This window comes from Crocuta crocuta, unplaced genomic scaffold, assembly GCF_008692635.1.
Source record: "Crocuta crocuta isolate KB4526 unplaced genomic scaffold, BGI_CrCroc_1.0 scaffold162, whole genome shotgun sequence".
NCBI classification, from domain to species: domain Eukaryota; kingdom Metazoa; phylum Chordata; class Mammalia; order Carnivora; family Hyaenidae; genus Crocuta; species Crocuta crocuta.
In genome coordinates this window covers 3,683,238-3,704,061 of record NW_027529433.1, presented here as the reverse complement: position 1 = coordinate 3,704,061, position 20,824 = coordinate 3,683,238, and the positions used below count along the sequence as shown (strand labels likewise).

The following is a 20,824-nucleotide window of genomic DNA, read 5'->3' as shown; positions in this document are numbered from 1 at the left end:
AAGGAAACAGAGAAAAAGAGAGAATACTTTTTGTCTCCTTACTAGGAATTCCAAAGAAAGACTGTGGGAAGACAACACTCTCTAAAATGAGGTTTTAGGAACCTCTGAGGATGTTCATTATTCTTGTGCCTCACTATCAAATGGATATGGACAGCAGAGGAAACAGCTCAAAGGCTAAAAACTATAGTCAAGACATGTAGTAAGTGTACATATAAAAGAATTAGAAAGCTGATAATTCTAATATACTGCAAATCATGGAAAGAAGAAAAAATGACAAAAGGGAAGTGAAAGTTCCTGACAAAATATTATTTTTAGAAAACAGAATAAAGTCCAGCATACTTAAAAATTAGAAGTTATTACTGCTCTAAAAATGTTTCTAAGCATGATGAATATAACAAGTGATTCTAAAAAATAAAAGGATATAATCAGTAAGAGATGTAATTTTGATTAAAAGTTCTAATTACACTTTAGGGGCACCTGGGTGGCTTAGTCAGTTAGGCGTCCGACTTTCGCTTAGGTCATGATCTCGCGGTTCGTGGGTTCGAGCCCCGCATCAGGCTCTGTACTGACTGCCAGTTCAGAGCCTGGAGCCTGTTTCAGAGTCTGTGACCCCCTCTCTCTCTGACCCTCCCCTGCTCACGCTGTCTCTCTCTCTCTCTCTCCCTCTCTCCTGGAAATAAATATTTTTTAAAAAGAAGGTTCTATTTACACTTTAAAGTGTAAAACTATTACACTTTAAACAAGCTATTCAGATAAGCAATTAACAGAAAGTTACTTGTCCTGTTTGGAAAGCTCACTTTAACTTTTAAGTAGGCACCACGCCCAGTGTGGTGTCCAACGCAGGGCTTCAACTCACAACCCAGAGATCAAGAGTCGGAAGCTTAAGTGACTAAGTCACTTAGGCGCCCCAGGAAAGCTCACTTTTTAAATTTTTTTAAAAAATGTTATTTACTTTTGAGAGAGAGAGAAAGAGAGAGAGCACAAGCAGGGGAGGGACAGAGAGAGAGAGAGACAGAGAGACAGAGAGGAATACACAGACTCCAAAGCAGGCTCCAGGCTCAGAGCTGTCAGCACAAAGCCTGATGTGGGGCTCAAATCCACAAACCGTGAGACTGTGACCTGAGCCAAATCAAACATTTAACCACTGAGCTACCTAAGTGCCCCTTAAATTTTTTTTTAAGTGTATTTATTTTTGAGAGAGAGAGAGACAGAGCATGAGTGGGAGACGGACAGAGATAGAGGCAGACACAGAATCTGAAGCAGGCTCCAGGCTCTGAGCTGTCAGCACAGAGCCCAACGTGGGGCTCAAACCCACAAGCCGTCAGATCATGACCTGAGCCAAAGTATGATGCTTAACCAACTGAGACACCCAGGTGTCCCCAGGAAAGCTCACTTTTACATCTGAGAGAAATTAAATGATTGACATATACATATATACATACATATATACATAATTTATATATACATATATAAATTATATGGGACAAAGACAAAATTTTGGTGTTAATAACAATATGAATCAGCCTCAGAAAATATTAGGTTTCAACTGTTAATGTATCATTTAAATGTAAAAAATTATAGCAAGTCTACAAAATTATAGTAAGCCTAAAAAATTATAGCAAGTGTAAAGGTGTCAGAACTTTTTTTTTAATTTTTGAACGACAATCTGGTAAATGTTAAATGAGAACAACAGAATATGAAGCAGCACAGTGCAAATAGGCAACAATCGGTGCATGTGAGGACAAGCACCAGAAATTACTGTACAAAACAGGAAATGGTGGCAGTTGTCAGGATTATGGGTAGTTTTACTTTTAATATTTACTTTTCTTACAAAACCTGTAAAAATTAGACTTTTGAGAAAAAATAATTGGGAAAATGGCTTGAATACATATAAGAAAGTAACTCTCATCTAGGATTCTGAACATAAATGTTGACTTGCTCTCACAGAAATAACTAAGAGAAAGGCTTAAGCAAGAATGTCACAGAGGAGCTGCAAGAACCTGGAAAAATATAAAAAAGTTATATGGCAGCTCTAATGAGTTATAAATGAAGAATTTAAGAAATCCCAATCTAATATTAAAGCATTTACTGACAGGCGGCGCCTGGGGGGCTCAGTTGGTTAAGCGTCTGACTTTGGCTCATGTCATAATCTTGTGGTTTGTGGGTTTGAGCCCCATGTCGGGCTCTGTGCTGACAGCTGGGAGCCCGGAGCCTGCCTCAGATTCCTTGTCTCCCTGTCTCTCTGCCCCTCCCCTGCTCATGCTTTGTCTCTCTCAAAAATAAACATTAAAAAAATATTTTTAAAGCATTTACTGTTAGATATTTCCCAGTATGTTTCTAATCTCTTTCCTGTGAATAATCCATAAAGAGAAGTAAACTGAGAGCAGGATCTGAAACCAATAAAATACTTATAAATTCACAGTCACATTCATGGAGGCTCCCAGCTATGAGAAAGAAAAAAGACCCTGGGATCAAATGTAAAAATTCCACTCATGACTGCACAGTATGCTCTCTTGCCTGCTTAAACAATAAGCTTAAGAGTAGAATGTTTCCAACTATAAAAATAGACCAAATGTCATTCACTAGAAAACACCCACTTCACCAGGCACCACCCAGTATGCCCTCTAAAGCCTTCCTTAAAATGAAAGGCTTCTTTGTTCTCCTTGCCAATCAATGAAACATCCAAACATTTTCAATGGAAGCATGCAAAACACCAAATTTCCTCAGCTACTAAAATTGTATTGTTCTCTCTAGACAGAGTTTCATACTCACAGCCATTTCTCTGATTGGAGGAATTTTAGGAGGCAGATAACAAAAGGGATCCAATACAGTGCTGACAGTGCGGGTCTACTTTGAGGCAGAGAATATAATCCTAGAGCACGGATGGCCAACTCTGTGCACATGGGCCAAGACAAGGCAACTGAGGCCCTGGTTGGTGGGCACTTCCTAGAAGTACACCTTATGTCCGTATTTTCCAAGCCTCTTCTTGCCTTTTATTTTCGCTCCTAACTCATTCTTCTACTTATAACCACTTGTGTGCTACTAATTTCCTCTTCTCCTTCCTTGATATGGAACCATGAGCCAGAGGCACCCAGAGACCCGGTTCAGTCCTAATAAAGCAACAGAGGTCAGGAGCTAATTCCCCTTTGAATGTTTTAAAAGGCAATAATTCAGGGCGCCTGGGTGGCTTAGTCGGTTAAGCGTCCGACTTTCGCTTAGGTCATGATCTCGCGGTTCGTGAGTTCGAGCCCCGCGTCGGGCTCTGTGCTGACTGCCAGCTCAGAGCCTGGAGCCTGTTTCGGTCCGTGACTCCCTCTCTCTGACCCTCCCCTGCTCACGTTGTCTCTCTCTCTCTCTCTCCTAGAAATAAATAAAACATTTAAAAAAAAATTTAAAAAAAAAATAAAAATAAAAGGCAATAATTCAAAGTATAAAGGGGCATCTGGGTGGCTCAAGTGGTTAAGCATCTGGTCCTTGATTCCAGCTTAGGTTATGATCTCACTGTTGTTAAGTTTGAACGCCACGCTGGGCTCAGTGCTGATAGTGCAGAGTCTCCTTCAGATTCGGTGTCTCCCTCTCTCTCTTACCCTCCCTTGCTCACATTGTCTGTCTCTCTCAAAAATAAATGAACATTAAAAAATTTACATAATTAATACCATCATCAATGGGACCATATCAGGTTCATTTTCTACCAGTTTAAATCCTGCATTTTTAGTCTAATAGTCTAATAAAAGTTACAGGAAAATGTCTTGGACATCTGATTCACATCTTAAGCTGATATACCTAAGATATATTGCTCTATTAGATTATCAACCTTCATATGTAACAAGACATATATAAATCATCAAAACAAAAATTAGTATTTCAACAGAAAAACAGGCAAAAAATACACATTTTGAAGAAGAACTATATAACATTCACTAAGCATCTTCCACGTACTAGAAATAGAGATAAAGCAAAAATAAACAAAGATGGTTCTTGTTTTAATGCAGCATGCAATCTAGACTGAGGATACTGGCAACAAAAAGCAAACAGAAAAGACTTCCAGGAAGCTGAGGAAATGGTGACTGTGCACACTGAAATCTCCTAACCATCCTCCCAAACTAAATAAATTAATAATAAGAATAAATCCACACAAACTTCACAACTTCAAAGTTACTAGAAGAAATGGAACAATACAAATATCTGCCAACTTCCAAAAAAGACATTTCCCAAGCTGTCTCTCTAACCCTGTGCAGAGGGCAAGGCAGGGTCCTGGGGCAGGTACAGCAGAGGGAAGAGGAGAAAGAACAAAGACTTAAGGCTGAACTCTAACAACCTGATAAAGACCACTCAAAGTGCCAAGATACTGGAAAACTAACCAAATTAACAACAACAACAAAAAAAGCCCTTGAAGATCAGAGCAGGCTACCCCAAAGGGACTTAACTAGTGTACACAAGACAGGAGGCAATCTTGAAAAGGTAACACTTCCAAGGAGAAATGGGCAGAAAGAACAGAGAAAGGAGCCTGCTGGCCTACTAAGGTGAAAGGGAAGAAGCAGCAACAGGGAAATTTAGAATTGTCCATGACAAAAGTAAAACACTGAAGGACACAAAGCCTCACCCCGACTGTCTCCCAAAGAGAGCGTGGTTTTTAACTAAGAATTAGTAAACCACCAAAAGCTGCCACTCAATCCACAAAACACAAAGGTGTGAGCTATCTTCATCTATGGAAACTATAATAAGATGAAAACAGAAAATGAAACTCTAGATACTTCAGTGAATGAAAATACAAGTTCCCCCTAAAAAACCCAATTATGAAGCACAAGAAAACACAAGACTCCACTCAAAATTAAACACCGTTGAACAGAGTACTTGGCTGGCTTAGTCAGAAAAGCAAGGGACGCTTAGGGCACAAGGGTGGCTCAGCTGGTTAAGTGTCCAACTCTTGATTTCAATTCAGGTCATGATCTGATGCTTTTAGAGTTCAAGCCCCGAGTTGGGCTCTGTGCTAACAGCATGGAACCTGCTTGAGATTCTGTCTCTGCCTCTTCCTGGCTTGTGCGCTTGCTCTCTCTTTCTCTCAAAATAAGTAAATAAACTTTAAAAAAATATATATGTATATAAAAGGAAGAGCGTGGGACTCTTGATCTCAGGGTCCTGAGTTTGAGCCGCATGTTGGGTACAGAGATTACTAAAAAATAAACTTTAATACTGTCTAACAAGCATTCAAAATAGAGCCTGAGTCAAATATTAAACACTAAAAACAGAAATGGGCCCCAAAAAACCTAAAAAACAGAGGAGTGATTAAAGCTTGATAGAGACAGAAGAAACAGGCAAAATCATATCAGAAATAAAGACTGAATTATAAAATAAAAAATACATTTGCAAAAAAATTTTATTTTATTCAATTATTATTTTTAAAAATTCAAGGGAATTGGGGTGGCTAGGTGGATCAAGTCAGTTAAGTGTTCAACTCCGGCTCAGGTCATGATCTCACGGTTCGTGAGCTCAAGCTCCAACACTGGGCTGTCCACTGTCAGTTTGGAGCCTGGAGCCTGCTTCAGATCCTCTGTCCCTCTCTCTCTCCCTCTCAAAAATAAACATTTATATAAAAAAATTCAAGGGACTGCAAGTGAGATAAAGTAGGAGAAATGGTCAGAGAGAAAGTGGTGGTTGAAACAGAAGTCAAAAAAATCCAATCCAGTTACATATCCCTGGAGCTCCTGAAGAAGAAAACACCCCAGTAGGACAAAGCTAATATTTAAAACTTTTATACAAGAAAACTTCCTGGAAATAAAGGAAGATCTGAATCTACAAATTAAAAGGGCCCACCAAGTACCTGAGAAAACTGACCCTCAACAACCAATTCTCAGAAATATCGGAGTAAAACGATTAGACTTTAAAAACAAAGGAAAAATCCTCAAGGCTTACAAACAGAATGGGCTCCAAACTTCCAAGGCCTGACATCTAGACTGGAATAGATTTCTCAAAAGAGACATAAAAACAAGGTAATAATAGAGTGGCATTTTCAAGAAACTCAAAGAAACAAAATTAGAAACCAAAGATTTTACACCCTACCTGTCACCCAAGTACTAAGTCTTAAAAAAACACAACAGCTTAAAACCATGAACTCTTCTGGAACCATCAACTAGAGGATAACCTTCATCCAACCAGCAGATTACTGTAGAAACTTCAGAGTAAGGACTGATGGTGACCATGTACTGTATGTAATATATATCAAAGAATAAAACAAAGGTGGGTGATGCTTAAAAAATAATATAAAAATATTACTAGGGGCTCCTTGGTGGCCCAGTAGGTTAGGTGTCCAACTCTAGATTTAGGATCAGGTCATGATCTTGTGGTTTGTGGGTTCAAGCCCTGTATCAGGCTCTCAGCTGATGACACAGAGCCTGCTTGGGATTCTTTCTCTCTGCCCTTCCCCTGCTTATGTGAGTGAGCATGCACTCTCTCTCAAAGTAAATACATAAACTTAAATAAATAAATAAATAAATAAAACAAAATGTTATTTGTTCTGACAAAGTAGAAATGATGCAGTTAGAAACTAGGAGAAAAAGAAAAAAAAAAAAGAAACTAGGAGAAAAAAGGAAAGAAAAAGAGAAAAGAATAATTGCAATTACTGAATACATAATATATATTAGTTCAAAGTCAGAATAATTGCAATTGCAATTAATGAATAAGTAATATATAACAGTTCAAAGTCAGACAGCATTAAAAACTAACAAACCAGACTGTGAAAGTTTCAATATGAACACAGGTGACTAGTAATATTTTAAAAAGGTATAAATCTAAAGGTACTACAACAAAGTTAAGATGATCTTAAACATCAAAGACATAAAAGGGCAAAGAACACATATAAAGAAAATTCAAATTAACATAATAAACTATTATATAAAATAATGACAAGTTGAAACCAAACATAAAAATCATATCAATAAGGGGTGCCTGGGTGGCTCAGTTGGTTGAGTGTCCAACTTCAGCTCAGGTCATGATCTTACAGTTTGTGGGTTTGAGCCCCACGCTGGGCTCAGTGCTGACGGCTCACAGCCCGGAGCCTGCTTCAGATTCTGTGTCTCCCTTTTTCTGCCCCTCCCCCACTCACATTCTAACTTTCTCTCTCAAAAATAAACATTAAAAAAATTTTTTTAAAAAACTCCTATCAGTATATATGAATGAGTTACCTAGTAAAAGAAAAAAATATATAGTTTGGCTCATGAAGTACCATCTAACTATATGTACACAACACAGAAGAAGCAGTCACAAAAACTGACTTTATTACACTCTGGTTTCTCTTCAGGTCGCATAAATCTTTCGCCTTTTACAAAAACTGGCTTTATATTAGGTCATGAAAAAGTAGTATTACGTTACAATAAGTATAAATGTTACAAAAAATATTCTGTGATGACAGAAATATGATGATTTGTGTGTTCCTTTCTTCACTGTCCTGATTCCAGGTATGTTTCCAAGTTTATAATAATCACAGTATTTTCTAAGACTTGTTTGCATTGAAAAATTAACCCCAATGGGTTTTTCTGTTTTTGTTTATGTCAGGGGCGAGTAGTCCTTTAGTACCAATGTAACTAAATAAGTTGTCTAGTCATTGTACATATTTACCTGTCATTTTTGACAGACTGGGGCCAACTTGATGTTTTAAATCTTTAGCCCAATATGAAAACTTAAAAGCTCATTAAACTTTTTACAATTACAGTAAAAATATTTACAACTTGTTTCTACAGTTTTATTGGTAATATGTGCCATGAAATTTAAAGACCACCAAAAATCCAGGGAAATTTTGTATTCAGTTCCTTTTTTGGTGTAATGTTAAAGTTGTATAGATTATTAATGCATGTCCAGTTAATATAACCCTGGTTTTGTGATATGATTGCTTAGATTTTATTGATATTAGATTAGTGGTTGCATTAAATAACAAAATTCCCACTGTGATTAATTTAAAAAAGAAAAGCTGTGTGATCACAATGCAGTAAGACTAGTAATTCAAAACAAAATAATAAAATAGAAAAGTCCTGCCACTGAGCAATTCATTTAGGGAAGCCCAAAAAATTGAAGATGGGCTCAGAATAATGAGGAATTGTGATACTGGTAGAAAAAGTGGCAAAGGAAATATTTTAAGGCTAAAAGTCAAAACTCACAATAAAGATATACTCATTATGTTTATGTATCAAGAAACACAGCAACTGGGGCGTCTGGGTGGCTTAGTCGGTTAAGCGTCCGACTTTCGCTTAGGTCATGATCTCGCGGTTCGTGGGTTCAAGCCCGGCGTCGGGCTCTGTGCTGACTGCCAGCTCAGAGCCTGGAGCCTGTTTCAGTCTGTGACTCTCTCTCTCTCTGACCCTCCCCTGCTCACGCTGTCTCTCTCTCTCTCTCCTAGAAATAAATAAAACACTAAAAAATTAAAAAAAAAAACACAGCAACTACTTTCACAATAAGTATAAATTACAGGAGTTGTAAGAACACAGGGATAAAAACACACTGAAAAGAGACTTTACTATGCCACTCTCAATATAGGACAGATTAAGTGGAACAAAGAAAAGGTAAGAATAAAAGACATAAATTACAAAATCAACAAGGAACATTAACAAAAACTGACCATATATGAGAACATACAACAAAGTGTAGTAAATTACATAAAACAGAAATTATATATGGGTGCCTGGATGGCTCAGTTGGAAGAGCCACAGTTTGTGGTTCAAGCCCCATGTTGGGTATAAAGATTACTTAAATAAATAAACAAACCTTAAAAGAAAAAAAAAATCATACAAACCCTTGTGATTACAATGCAATAAAACTACTACTTAATAACTCAATAAAAAATAATAAAAAGGTCCTTCCACCAGGAAATTGAACAACCTTCTTTTGTTTACTTTTTATTTTTCTTAAAGTGTATTTATTTATTTATTTTGAGGGCTGGGGAGAGGGGCAGAGAGACAGAATCCAAAAGACTCTGCACAAAGCCCAACGTGGGGCTCAAACTCATTAACTGTGAGATTATGACCTGAACTGACATCAAGAGTTGGACACTTAACCGACTGAACCACCCAGGTGCCCTTTTATTTCCTGTAATGTTTATTTATTTATAAAGAGATAGAGTGTGTGCACAAGTGAGCACTGTGTGTGTGGTGGGGGAGGACACAGAGAAAGGAGGGAGAGAATCCCAAGCAGAGGGATTCTTGGGATCCACTTTCAGCACAGAGTCTGATGTGGGGCTTGAATTCACAAACTGTGAGATCATGACCTGTGCTGAAATCAAGAGTCTAATGCTTAACCGATTCACCCAGGCACCCCTAAAGCACCTTCTTTTAAACATCTCTTGCATACAAGGTAAATAAAACCAAAATTACAGAATATCAGGAAATCATGATAATGAAAACATTAAATATCAGAATCTATGAAATATACTTTAAAGCAACAACCAGAGGAAAATCTATAGCCTAAACACATAAAAATAAAAGTGAAAGAATAAAAANCCTCCCCTGCTCACGCTTTCTCTCTCTCTCTCTCTCCTAGAAATAAATAAAACATTAAAAAAAAAAAAAACAAAGGAATTAAATTCTCTTCTTAAAGTGCTAGAAAAAGAATAAAAAGTAAACCAAAATAAAGCACGAGGAAGGAATGGTAAAGATAAAAGGAGAAATTCCTTTTATAATAAGGATATCTTTTTATTTAAAATGATAAAAGGTAGAGGGTAGAAAAAAGGTGGCACTGATGAACAAAGCAAAGTCTTTTAAAAATAATTTAACAAAATAGGGACGCCTGGGTGGTTCAGTCGGTTAAGCATCTGACTTATGCTCAGGTCATGATCTCACAGTTCATGAGTTTAAGCCCCGCGTCGGGCTCTGTGCTGACAGCTCGGAGCCTGGAGCCTGCTTCCGATTCTGTGTCTCCCTCTCTCTCTGACCCTCCCCTGCTCACACTCTTGTCTTTCCTTCCCTAACATTAAAAAAAAAAAAATTGTTTTAATTTAACAAAATAACTTAATCAAAAAAGAAAAGGATAATGGACAACTATATAAAACAAGCATTCTCCCTGAATATGTGAAAGCTAGATGCAAAACTTAAACAGTCCAACAGCTACAGAAGACAGAATAGGCCAGGAACTACACAAAACCGCACCAGGCTCCGATGGTGTTAAAGGGGAGTTTTATTAAATGCTCAAAGATATGACTGTTCCAACATGACATCCATGACTCCACAGCACAGAAAATGAAGAAAGTGTATGAAGTATAATTGAACTTTAAAAAAAAATGTTTTTTAAGTGGCACCTGGGGTGGCTCAGTCGGTTGAGCGTCTGACCCTGGGATTGTGATCTGAGCCAAAATCAAGAATCAGATGCTCAACCAATTGAGCCACCCAGGCTCTCCTGAAGTAGAATTTTGTATAAAGTAGAATCTTGATACCTAAATCTTATAAATACAGCTCCCCCACCAAAGAAGAAAATTACAGACCAATATTACAAATGAATATCATGTAAAAATTATAAATAATAAAAGATGAAAACCTAACACCACATTAAGAAAATAATTTACCATAGTTAAATGGTACTTATTCCAGTAATGCAAAGGTGGTTCGGTATTAGAAAATCTATTAATAAAACAAAACATATTAATAGATATAGTGAGGAAATTATGATTATCTCCAAAGATACTAAAAAAAAAGCCATTAACAAAATTCTTGATAAAAACACTCAAGAAAACCAGGAATGAAAGACACTCTCATAACATGATAAAATATATTTTAGTGTTAAAGCCAGCATTTTAATTAATGGAAAAATACTAGAGAAATTTTCACTAAGATAAGGGACAAGAAAAGCCCATAATCTCCATTACTGTTTAACATTATACTAGTGTTTTATTTTTAATGTTTATTTATTTATTTTGAGAGAGAGAGAAAGCATGTGAACAAGCATGTGAGTGGGGAAGGGACACAGAAAGAGAATCCTAACCAGGTTCTGTGCTGACAGCACTGATGTGGGGCTCAATCCCATGACCCTGAGATCATGACCCCAGCCCATATCAAGAGTCAGACACTCAATCGACTGAGTCACACAGGTGACCCTGTACTGGTGTCCTTTTTTTTTTTTTAAATGTTTGATTTGTTTTTGAGAGCAAGATAGAGATAGCATGAGCAGGGGAGGGTCAGAGAGAGAGGGAGACAAGAATCCAAAGACAGGCTCCAGGCTCTGAGCTAGCTGTCAGCACAGAGCCCAATGCAGGGCTCAAACCCACCAACTGTGAGATCATGACCTGAAATGAAGTCAGACACTTAACCGACAGAGCCACCCAGGCAACTCTACTGGTGTCTTTAACAGGTGTAATTCGACAAGAAAAATCAACAGATACATAAAAATTGAAGAAATAAAGTAAAATTACCTCTGTTTGCAGATTATGTATTACCATACCTTAAAAAATCTTACCTAATCAAGGCAATAAATGACAAAACTAGCTCAAATAATAAAATAATTTAGTCAGGTAGCAGGATATAAAATAAGTATTCAGAATTCAACATATACACACAATAATCAAATACAATGACAGAGAAAGTTCCGTTTGAAACAGAAAAAAAGATAAAATATGGATAAACAAGAAATATGCAAAAACACATGAAAACCATAAATTTTAAGCAATCCCAATAAAATTCTTCTATAGAGCTACATTTTTTAGTTGACACAAAAATTGTTATTGAAGTTAATACTGAAGTTCATATGATAAAATAAATATGTAAGAATATTTGGAAGAACAATGAAGAAGAAAACACTGTGAGGATTAACGGCCCACCCAGACATTAAGGCTTCCACAATTAATGCACTGTGGTACTGACACATGAATAGAGTGACCAGTGGGCTGGAACAGGAAATCCAGAAATAGATCAAAATACATATAGAAATCAAGTATCTCTAATCTCTGGAAAAAAGAATGATGTTTTAAATAAATGGTAATGAAATAACTGGATAGGCATTTAGAAAAAGATGGAATTGGATCCCCATCTCATACCATACACACAAAAATATAAACCCCAAATACTCAAAGATCCAAAGGTAAAAAATAAAACCAAGTAAGTACTAGAGGGAAATATGGATGAATTCCTGTATCATCTGAGTTTAGAAAAGAGCTATCTAACTATATGATTCACAAGCCACAAGCAAGAAAAGAGTAACTCTGACTATTACATAAAGCAACACCATCGTGGGCAAGGTCAAAAAACAACAGACTGGGACAAAATATTTGTAACATGTAATCAGATATATAAAGAACTCCTGAATATAAAGAACCCTTTGAAAAGGACCAAAAATCCTATCAAGAAAAGGCAAAAGACATGAATACCCAATCCATACATGTACAAAAAGATCCTGAAAAGACCTTTAAGCTTATGAAAGGAGTTCATGTCACTCATAATAATAGGAGACACACGAGAGATAGCATTTCTTACCTATCACACAATTAAGAAGTATTACAACTTTTGTTGGTGAGGCTATGGAGACACATACACTCATGCTGGTGGTATAAGTGAGCAGTGGCACAATCCATTATGGAGAGAAAATGGACAATATTTAACAAAACTACTTTTGTGTTTATCTTTTCACTTAGAAATCTTGCTTCTAAGAATCTATCCTGTGGGTGGCTTGGCTGGAAGACCATGTGACTTTTTTTTAAGTGAAGGTATCTTTTTTTTAATGTTTACTTATTTCTGAGAGAAAGAGAGAGAAAGACAGAGTGCAAGCAGGGGAGGAGCAGAGAGAGAAGGAGACACGGGATCCAAAGCAGGTTCTAGGCTCTGAGCGGTCAGCACAGAGCCTGACGTTGGACTTGAAATCACAAACCACGGGATCATGACCTGAGCTGAAGTCGGACACTTAACCGACTGAGCCACTCAGGCACCCCAATCATGAGATTCTTGATCTTGGGGTCATGATGAGCTCAAACCCCACGATGAGTGTACAGGTTACTAAAAAAATAAAATAAAATAAAACAAACCAAAAAAAGAATCTACCCTGAAGATACACCTCCAACAATAACAAAATACCTATGCACAATATTACCTATTGTAGTATTATGGCAGAACACTGAAAACAGGCTAAATACCCATATAAAGGAGTGGCTAAATAAACTATCAACACCCAGAAATGAAGTACTATACAGCTGTAACAAACATGAACAAGAGCTCTATGAACTGAGTGATCTCCAGAAAATGTTCTAAGTTAAAGAAGCAAAGTCCAGAAGAATAATCTAGTAGATGTTATCATTTTAAAAAGGGCAGGAGAGGGTAAGCAAATAGATCTATCTGTTTATTTGCATAAAAAGAAACAGAAAGGATAAACCAGAAACCAATGTGATCGGTTACCCATGGGAGGCAGATGGAAATGGGGTGGGAAGAACGGGGCAGAAACTAGGGTAGTTCGGACTGGAGGGGATGACACTTTTCTAAAGACATCTTTCTGAATAGTTCTGATTTTTGGAAACATACTAATGTTTCATATACTCAGTAAATGCATGCTATAAAATGAAGAAGAATGGGGGGCGCCTCAGTGGCTCAGTCGGTTGAGTGTCCAGCTTTGGCTCAGGTCATGATCTCACAGTTTGTGGGTTCGAGCCCCGTGTCAGGCTCTGTGCTGACAGCTCAGAGCCTGGAGCCTGCTCTAGCCTCTGTGTCTCCCTCTCTCTCTGCCCTTCCCCTGCTCATGCTCTGTCTCTCTCTGTCTCAAAAATAAAGTATAAAAATTTTAAAAAATAACAAAAAAATGAATGGGAAAAACACATTTAAAATGGAATATGATATGATATATAATAGAAATGAACATAAATGTGTTTCAAATGAACAACCTAGCCAGTTGCAGAGGAGTGGAAGAACTCACCCAGTGAACTTCTGAATACAAGCTAAGGACAAAAAGAATTATACTGATCTCTAGTTGGAAAGGTTTTGTTTATATTTTTTTGGCAGTGGTTTGAATTATTAATTTAAAAACTATTTTCCGTGCTAAGATTAAGAAACGAAGTGAATATAATGTGGGTAATAAAATCTTAGTATATTTTTAACTAAGTTTGTTTGTTTGTTTGTTTGTTTGTTTAGAGGGACAGAGACAGTGTGAACATGAGAGGGGCAGAAAGAAAGGGAGAGAGAGAAAATCCCAAGCAGGCTCCAAATTGTCCATGTGGAGCCTGACACAGGGCTTGAACTCAAGAACTGTGAGATCATGACCGAAGCCAAAATCAAGAGTCAAGTGCTTAACTGACTGAGCCACCCAGGTGCCCCCCAGGTTTCTTGGTGTTGGGTAAAGGAAATATAGATATGAATATGGGGAAAGCTAAAATGAACTTCACAGTATTAGACTACAATGGGAGGTTTGAGTAAGAATTCAGTTTAAGATACATACATTCATATATATGTATATATGGCTAGTGAAATGGACATAATGTGGCATGTGCGTACTTCTAGCTCTGTTCATTAAGATGGCAAAGAAACACTGTCAACTCAATAGCAAGAAGCTTATCTAGTACTCAGATTTTGTCTTCTAAATATCAATCTTTGCTAAAAGAAATTTCTCCTTGAAGAAATACCTAATTCCAAGGCTAAAGGTGAAAAAATAGAAGATGACCCTGGATTATGTGTTGTGCTAAAACATGAAGAAATTCTTTAAAGAATAACAGTGTCACATCAAAAGGAAATAGAAGCTGCTTGGAAAGGGTTTCCAGTGGTTAAATCTGGGACAATTCAAACATTAAAATAAATACACGTGACAACTAAACACAAGATGTGATCCTGGAATAAATGGAATAAATCCTGGACCAGGAAAACAATTTTTAAATTTTGTTATAAAGGAGATTATTAAGACAATTATGGGAATTTGAATAAGGTCTGTAGATAGGTAATTTCTTGGCTTTAATGGTTATGTAAGAGAATGTCCTTATTCTTAGAAAATACACACTGAAATATTTAGAGGTAAAGACATACTGTTACCTTCAACTTACTCTCAAAGATTTCAGGAAAAACACGCATACACAGAGTTCTAGACTGGTAAAACAAATATGGCAAAAAAATGTTAACATTTGAGAAAGGTGAGTGAAAGATATATAAAAAATTTTTTTGTATTATTCTTGCAAGTTTTCTGAAAATCTGAAATCATTTCAAAATAAAGTTTAAAAATAAACAAAATCATTTCAGATAATGCTACCAGGAAAATAAAACATGGTAAATATTACAAAGAGTACCTGGGGTCCTCTGCAGGGAGGACCTTGCAGAGCAGTGCTTAAATTGAGAAATTGGAGAAATTAGCATGTGATCCAAGACCTAAAACAAGTAGGAGCCAGCCCATCTGAAGGTCTGAAAGCTTCCCTGTCCTGTTCCATGTATGTTGTTTTGATAAGCATTTTTGATACTCGGTAAAAGAATAGGTAAGAACTGATACTCACTATTCCAGGAGCCAGCTTTAAAATGCAATTACTGCTCAGTCAGTGATGAAATACATTTAGAAGTCTGATACGGAAAATCACCCCTTGGCTTATCTGGGACAATGTAAATGTGTATGTAACTGGAAAAACGTTTTTAAAGAATTGTCAGGGAGGTCTAAGCCGCTTGGCTGCCTGGAGCAGCGTGGTGCTAATACAGAAGGAACAGAGGCTTTGGAATCAAAATGAATTTAGGCCTTACTACTTTCTAGCTCAGTGTTTTGTCAACTTGTTAACACCTCCGAACTGCTGCCTTCTCTTTGAAAATGGGGATACCAACTTGTCAGTGTGAGAATTAGTTGAGAATTAGAGCGAAGGTATACTAGTGCTTAGCAAATGCCCGAATCATAGCAAGTACTCAGACAATGACAGCCCGAAACAAACGAACAAATGGCAAAGCTACACTGATTTCCTCCACTTCCTCTAGCCCTGATTACACACTTCATCTTTTAGTTCTATACCAGGCTTTCTCAACCCTGACACTATTGACATTTTGGGCCAGATAATTGGATGTTTAGCAGCATCCTTGACTTCCATCTACTAGATGTCAATAGTAGCATCCCAGTTGTGAAAATGAAAACTGTCTCCACACATTGCTAAATGTCCCCTGCGGCACAGTTGAGAACCACTAATTGACACAGATCATTAAAATGGAGGAACAACATTTAATAGGGCTAACCAAAACAAACCACCTCATTTTCCTCAGACTGCTGAAAAGTCAAATGACAGGAGAGGCAGAGGGAAATAGTTCATGCCCTATAAAGAACCTGTTACCACTGTCACAGAATTTGGCCTATTTATTTATTTTTAATGTGTTTTTTTTTTGTTTTTTGTTTTTTTTTTTTATTTCCAGGAGAGAGAGAGAGAGACAGCGTGAGCAGGGGAGGGTCAGAGAGAGAGGGAGTCACAGACTCTGAAACAGGCTCCAGGCTCTGAGCTGGCAGTCAGCACAGAGCCCGATGCGGGGCTCGAACCCACGAACCGCGAGATCATGACCTAAGTGAAAGTCGGATGCTTAACCAACTAAACCACCCAGGCACCCCGAATTTGGCCTATTTAAAGAGAGATTGGACAAGTTAACCTATACAAGCCTCAGTTTCCTCATATGACTGTTATATGGAATAAATGCACAATATAAGTGCTTAACACAGTGTCTGGCACAAGTGAGCACTCAGTGCAGGGCAGTCTCATTATAATTATGGTACTCCTTCTAATCCTGGGCTTTTAGGTCCCACTCATCACCCCTTATTCCAAATTCCTCACTCTGTACATACATTTATTTCTACTCCCAACTCTAAAGTGCCTTAATCTCTCTTTATAGACACAGCTAACCACTGGGACATAAAAGTACCTGAGATGCCAGGGCACTCTGATAATAAATTCTAAAATCCTTCCCTAACCACTTACACAGAATATACGCATGTAAATTAGAGCCCAGAAACATATTACTTATGTGAAAAACCTGAGTAAAATTAATGAGAATAAAGGAAGAAAAACAGCACTAACTTGATTCCATTAGGGCACAACTACTTCTGTAATTCATACTAATTAGTTCAGTGTTAAAAAAATGAGAACTCCTCAAGTAAAGGAAATCCATTTGAGAAATTCTCCTTAAATCCGGGTTATTTTTTATGTTGCAAAGTAGAAATTTCTAAAATAATTTACTAAAGACAATTTATAAATGACCATCTATGATGATCACATGCTACCTAGATAAAGTTATCAGGTAATTTATGACAAATCCAAGATTACACCTGAACCAGAAGTCCTGGAAAAGAAAAATGACTGAGAAGCTACGAAATGAAGTCTCAGAGAAAAAGTCATTACTGTGTAAAAGAATGAGTGATGCCCTGCTGTGCCGAAATGCATCAAAATGTCATTACAGCTCACCTGGAGTTTCTGAGTCAAAGAGTCTCTCTGTTCTTGTAGTTCTCTGGCGTTATCAATTTCTTGTTTCAATCTTTCTATTTCCTAGAAAAAGTACAGCAATGTCTTTAGCAACCATATTTACACTAAATCAAGGAAAGAGAAGGTCTTATTTTTCCCTGAAATTATCGTCCCAGTCCCTAGAAAAAAAAATAATTAAAAAAAACTCCATTCCTTTCTACTGACTAAATTTGAGAGAGGTGATTTGTCTTTATGAGTGTGTCATCTAGTCCATGATAATCTTAAGCAACAAGTGTATTTGGTGGCTTTGATACAGCACTGCTTAGAAACCACCATCAGAATATATTTTGAAGTTGTGGATATAATTCTTTCCTGGGATATTAAATCTTCTGACTGGAAACCAGAGAAAGCAACAGCTTGTAAAATTCATTTAATCTCTCCTGGTTTTCTGTTGATTTTATAAATGCTACTCCCATACAGAAGGCAAGAAGCAATGTCTCAGTCTGATTGCCTTGCCATCGTTCATAACAGCAGAAACAAGAAAGGAGAAAATATGAACAAGCTAAATATTAATCAGAAAAACATTTCATGCCCCCAAACAGCATCCCACGACCTTACATTATTCCATAAAATACCTGTAAATCTGACATACGCTCAAATATTTTGTACACATATGTTAGCCACATCACAGACGAATAAAAAGTAGCACATACCTCTTCCTTCACTTTCAGTGTCTCTTCTAGTTCTTGGATTGTCTGATTTAATTCTGTCTTATGGGTATGCACTGCATTTGCTTGGCTGCTAACACATTCAAGCTCGGTCACCTAGAACGAAATGAGAACACAGGGTAAGTTATATGACTACTTCAAAGGATTTCTTGCTGAATATATAATAGCTCCTGATAGGTAAATCACAAATTCTAAAGCAACATATGAAAATCGATTTTGAGAAATATTAAGACACTTATGGTAGAATGAATACATTCTTTAAAGACATGAATCTAAGACAAAGGAAAAAGATTAGGGAAATAATTATTTATATGGCGTGGTCCTAGAAAAAGTCAGTAAAATTTAAATTAAGTGACTAATGATAGCAGAGAACCCCTATAATGCAAGTCTTCTTTAAAAATGTCCTATGAAAACATATTCAAAATCAGATATAGCCATCTGCCTTCCATCTGTAGCTTTCAAATTAGACATGGCTTCTGAAAACTGGCCTTGCAGAAGTGAGAAAATTTTCAAATACATTTCCAAAATGTTAAGAGAATCTGGAAGAAAAGATATGCTTAAAAATACAACTTGAATCATTCGATTACTAGAATGACTTCATATCAATAGTGTCTCTGTGGCAAAAGATAACATTCTTTAGTCAATAAGAATGTACTGAGGGCCCGAAAAGCTACGTAACTTTTAATGAGCACTTGGTATTTTCTGAGAGAACAGAGAAAGGCAGAGTTCCTAAAAGTTATACTATCCAACAACAATGTTGGATTCAACAATCAAATGAGACAGAAGTCAACGTAAAAACATACATACACTCCCAATAATAGCTCTTTACACACATCAGGAGCTCAGACATTTTGGGTGACTACAATGCAGTGAATTTTAGACTGTTAAGGAAACATACCAAATCCTTCTTCACATTTTCCAAACACCTAATCACTCTCCACAAATATCACTTTACCTTTCCTAACACTTTCGTCCTTTCTAGTCATGTACTAACAGCCTTGTGCAGACCCTTACCATCCAGGCATAAAGAACAGCAAAGGCTTGCCAGAAGACTTAACTATAATCTATTTTTATCTCTCTGGCAAACTAACATTCATCCATCATCTGTAACTCCCTCATTCAAAGCCTTTCAAAGGCTCATTTTTTTTTTTTTTTACAACATCAAATCTAAACCCTTAGCTCTTGCATATACCAGCCCTAAACTACTTAACCATCCTCATCATCCAAGACACTCACACTATGTGATATATCACTTTTCCAACTAAAAGCAGGCAAGTCTCCTTGTTCTAAGAATAAACCACTCTCAGAGTGCCAGAGTGGTTTAGTCAGTTAAGCATCCTACTCTTGATTTTAGCTCAGGTCATGGCCTCATGGTTCATGAGATCAAGCTCCATGTCAGGTTCTGTGCTGACAGCCAGTAGCCTACTTAGGATTCTCTCTCTCCCCCTCTCTGCCCCTCCCTGGCTTGTGTGCACTCTCTCTAAAAATAANGCCCCCTCCTCCAAAAGCATACAGACTTTCTTCAAGTCTTTGGCCAACCCTTGAACTAAACATGCACAGGTAAGAATTCAAAGAGTCCGGTATGGTGGGGTGTGGGGAGCTAGAAGGCTGAAAGGGCTAAGGTGGTAGTGCTCACCCCAAAGGAAACAGTTTGAAGTTTGAGTTCCACCAAATTAGAGGACACTGATCATCACCTCAAGCTTTCCACTGAAGTACCAGAAGGGTTATGCCTTAGAAATAAAGATTTCTCAGGACTAGGGTATTAACCATAGGGTTAAGGGCAAAATTAAAATAAAACAACTCTAACAATGAAGCATAAGTCCACACTTCCACAAATTCAAGGAAATCTGTAAGTCATTTAATTACTTGCTCAAATAAAAACCAACACCAGAGTAAGATCAGAGAACCTATAGCCTATATAGCATCTAATGTTCAATGTCTAACACACAACTGAAAATGACTACACAAGTGAAGAAATAGGAAAATGCAACCAGTAATGTCAAAAATCTGTCCTTATACCCCACTGGCCCAAGGTGCAAAGTAAGTTTATTCAGGCTAACTGGAAATGACACCTGATGGAAATTCAGATCTATAAAAAGGAATAAAGAGCACTGAAAATTATAAATATGTGAATAAATAGAAAGATTTTCTTAACTCTTTAAATTCAATTGAAACTATATTTTAACCAAAAATTCCTTACGGGCAAGGATCATTCAATAAGGAGATATGATAGTTTTTCAATGAATGTTATTGGCTCATGAGTTAACAGTTGTGAGTTCATTTTTCGTAATTGTGGTAAAGAACACATAATTAAATCGATCATCTTTACCATTTTTAAGTGTACAATTCAGTAGTATTAAGTATATTTAGACTCTTGTGGAAAAGATCTCCAGAACTTTTTTCATCTTGCTAAACGGAAATTCTATACTCATTAAACAACTTTCTTCTTCCTACTCTTAAGTTAACCTTTATACATGCAATAGGATGACAATTTATTCAGTTTTCTTCCTTTCCCTGTGTCTATTCCATTTCTATATTACTTCCCTTGTCATCCTGGTCCTATTACATCCCTTAAACTGTGCTCTGGTAGTAAGACTACTTCCTACTGTCTTTGAAGTTCACTTGTTTGGCATTCTTGCTTTTTTTTAATGTTTATTTATTTTTGAAGGAGAGAAAGGCAGGGGATGAGCTGGGGAGGGGCAGAGAGAGAAAGGGAGACACAGAATCCGAAGCAGGCTCCAGGCTCAGAGCT

General features: G+C 37.1%; 1 protein-coding gene across 1 annotated transcript in view; it reads right to left on the bottom strand.

The window, feature by feature from the left end:
• HOMER1 (homer scaffold protein 1) overlaps positions 1-20,824 on the bottom strand; it is a 135,581-nt gene that overhangs the window by 3,570 nt on the left and 111,187 nt on the right. Inside the window, exons 7-8 of the mRNA XM_077759890.1 lie at positions 18,058-18,168; positions 17,348-17,428 (exon numbers count right to left, since the gene is read on the bottom strand). Coding sequence (XP_077616016.1) covers positions 17,348-17,428; positions 18,058-18,168 — 192 coding nt within the window. The remainder of the gene's footprint in view (positions 1-17,347; positions 17,429-18,057; positions 18,169-20,824) is intronic.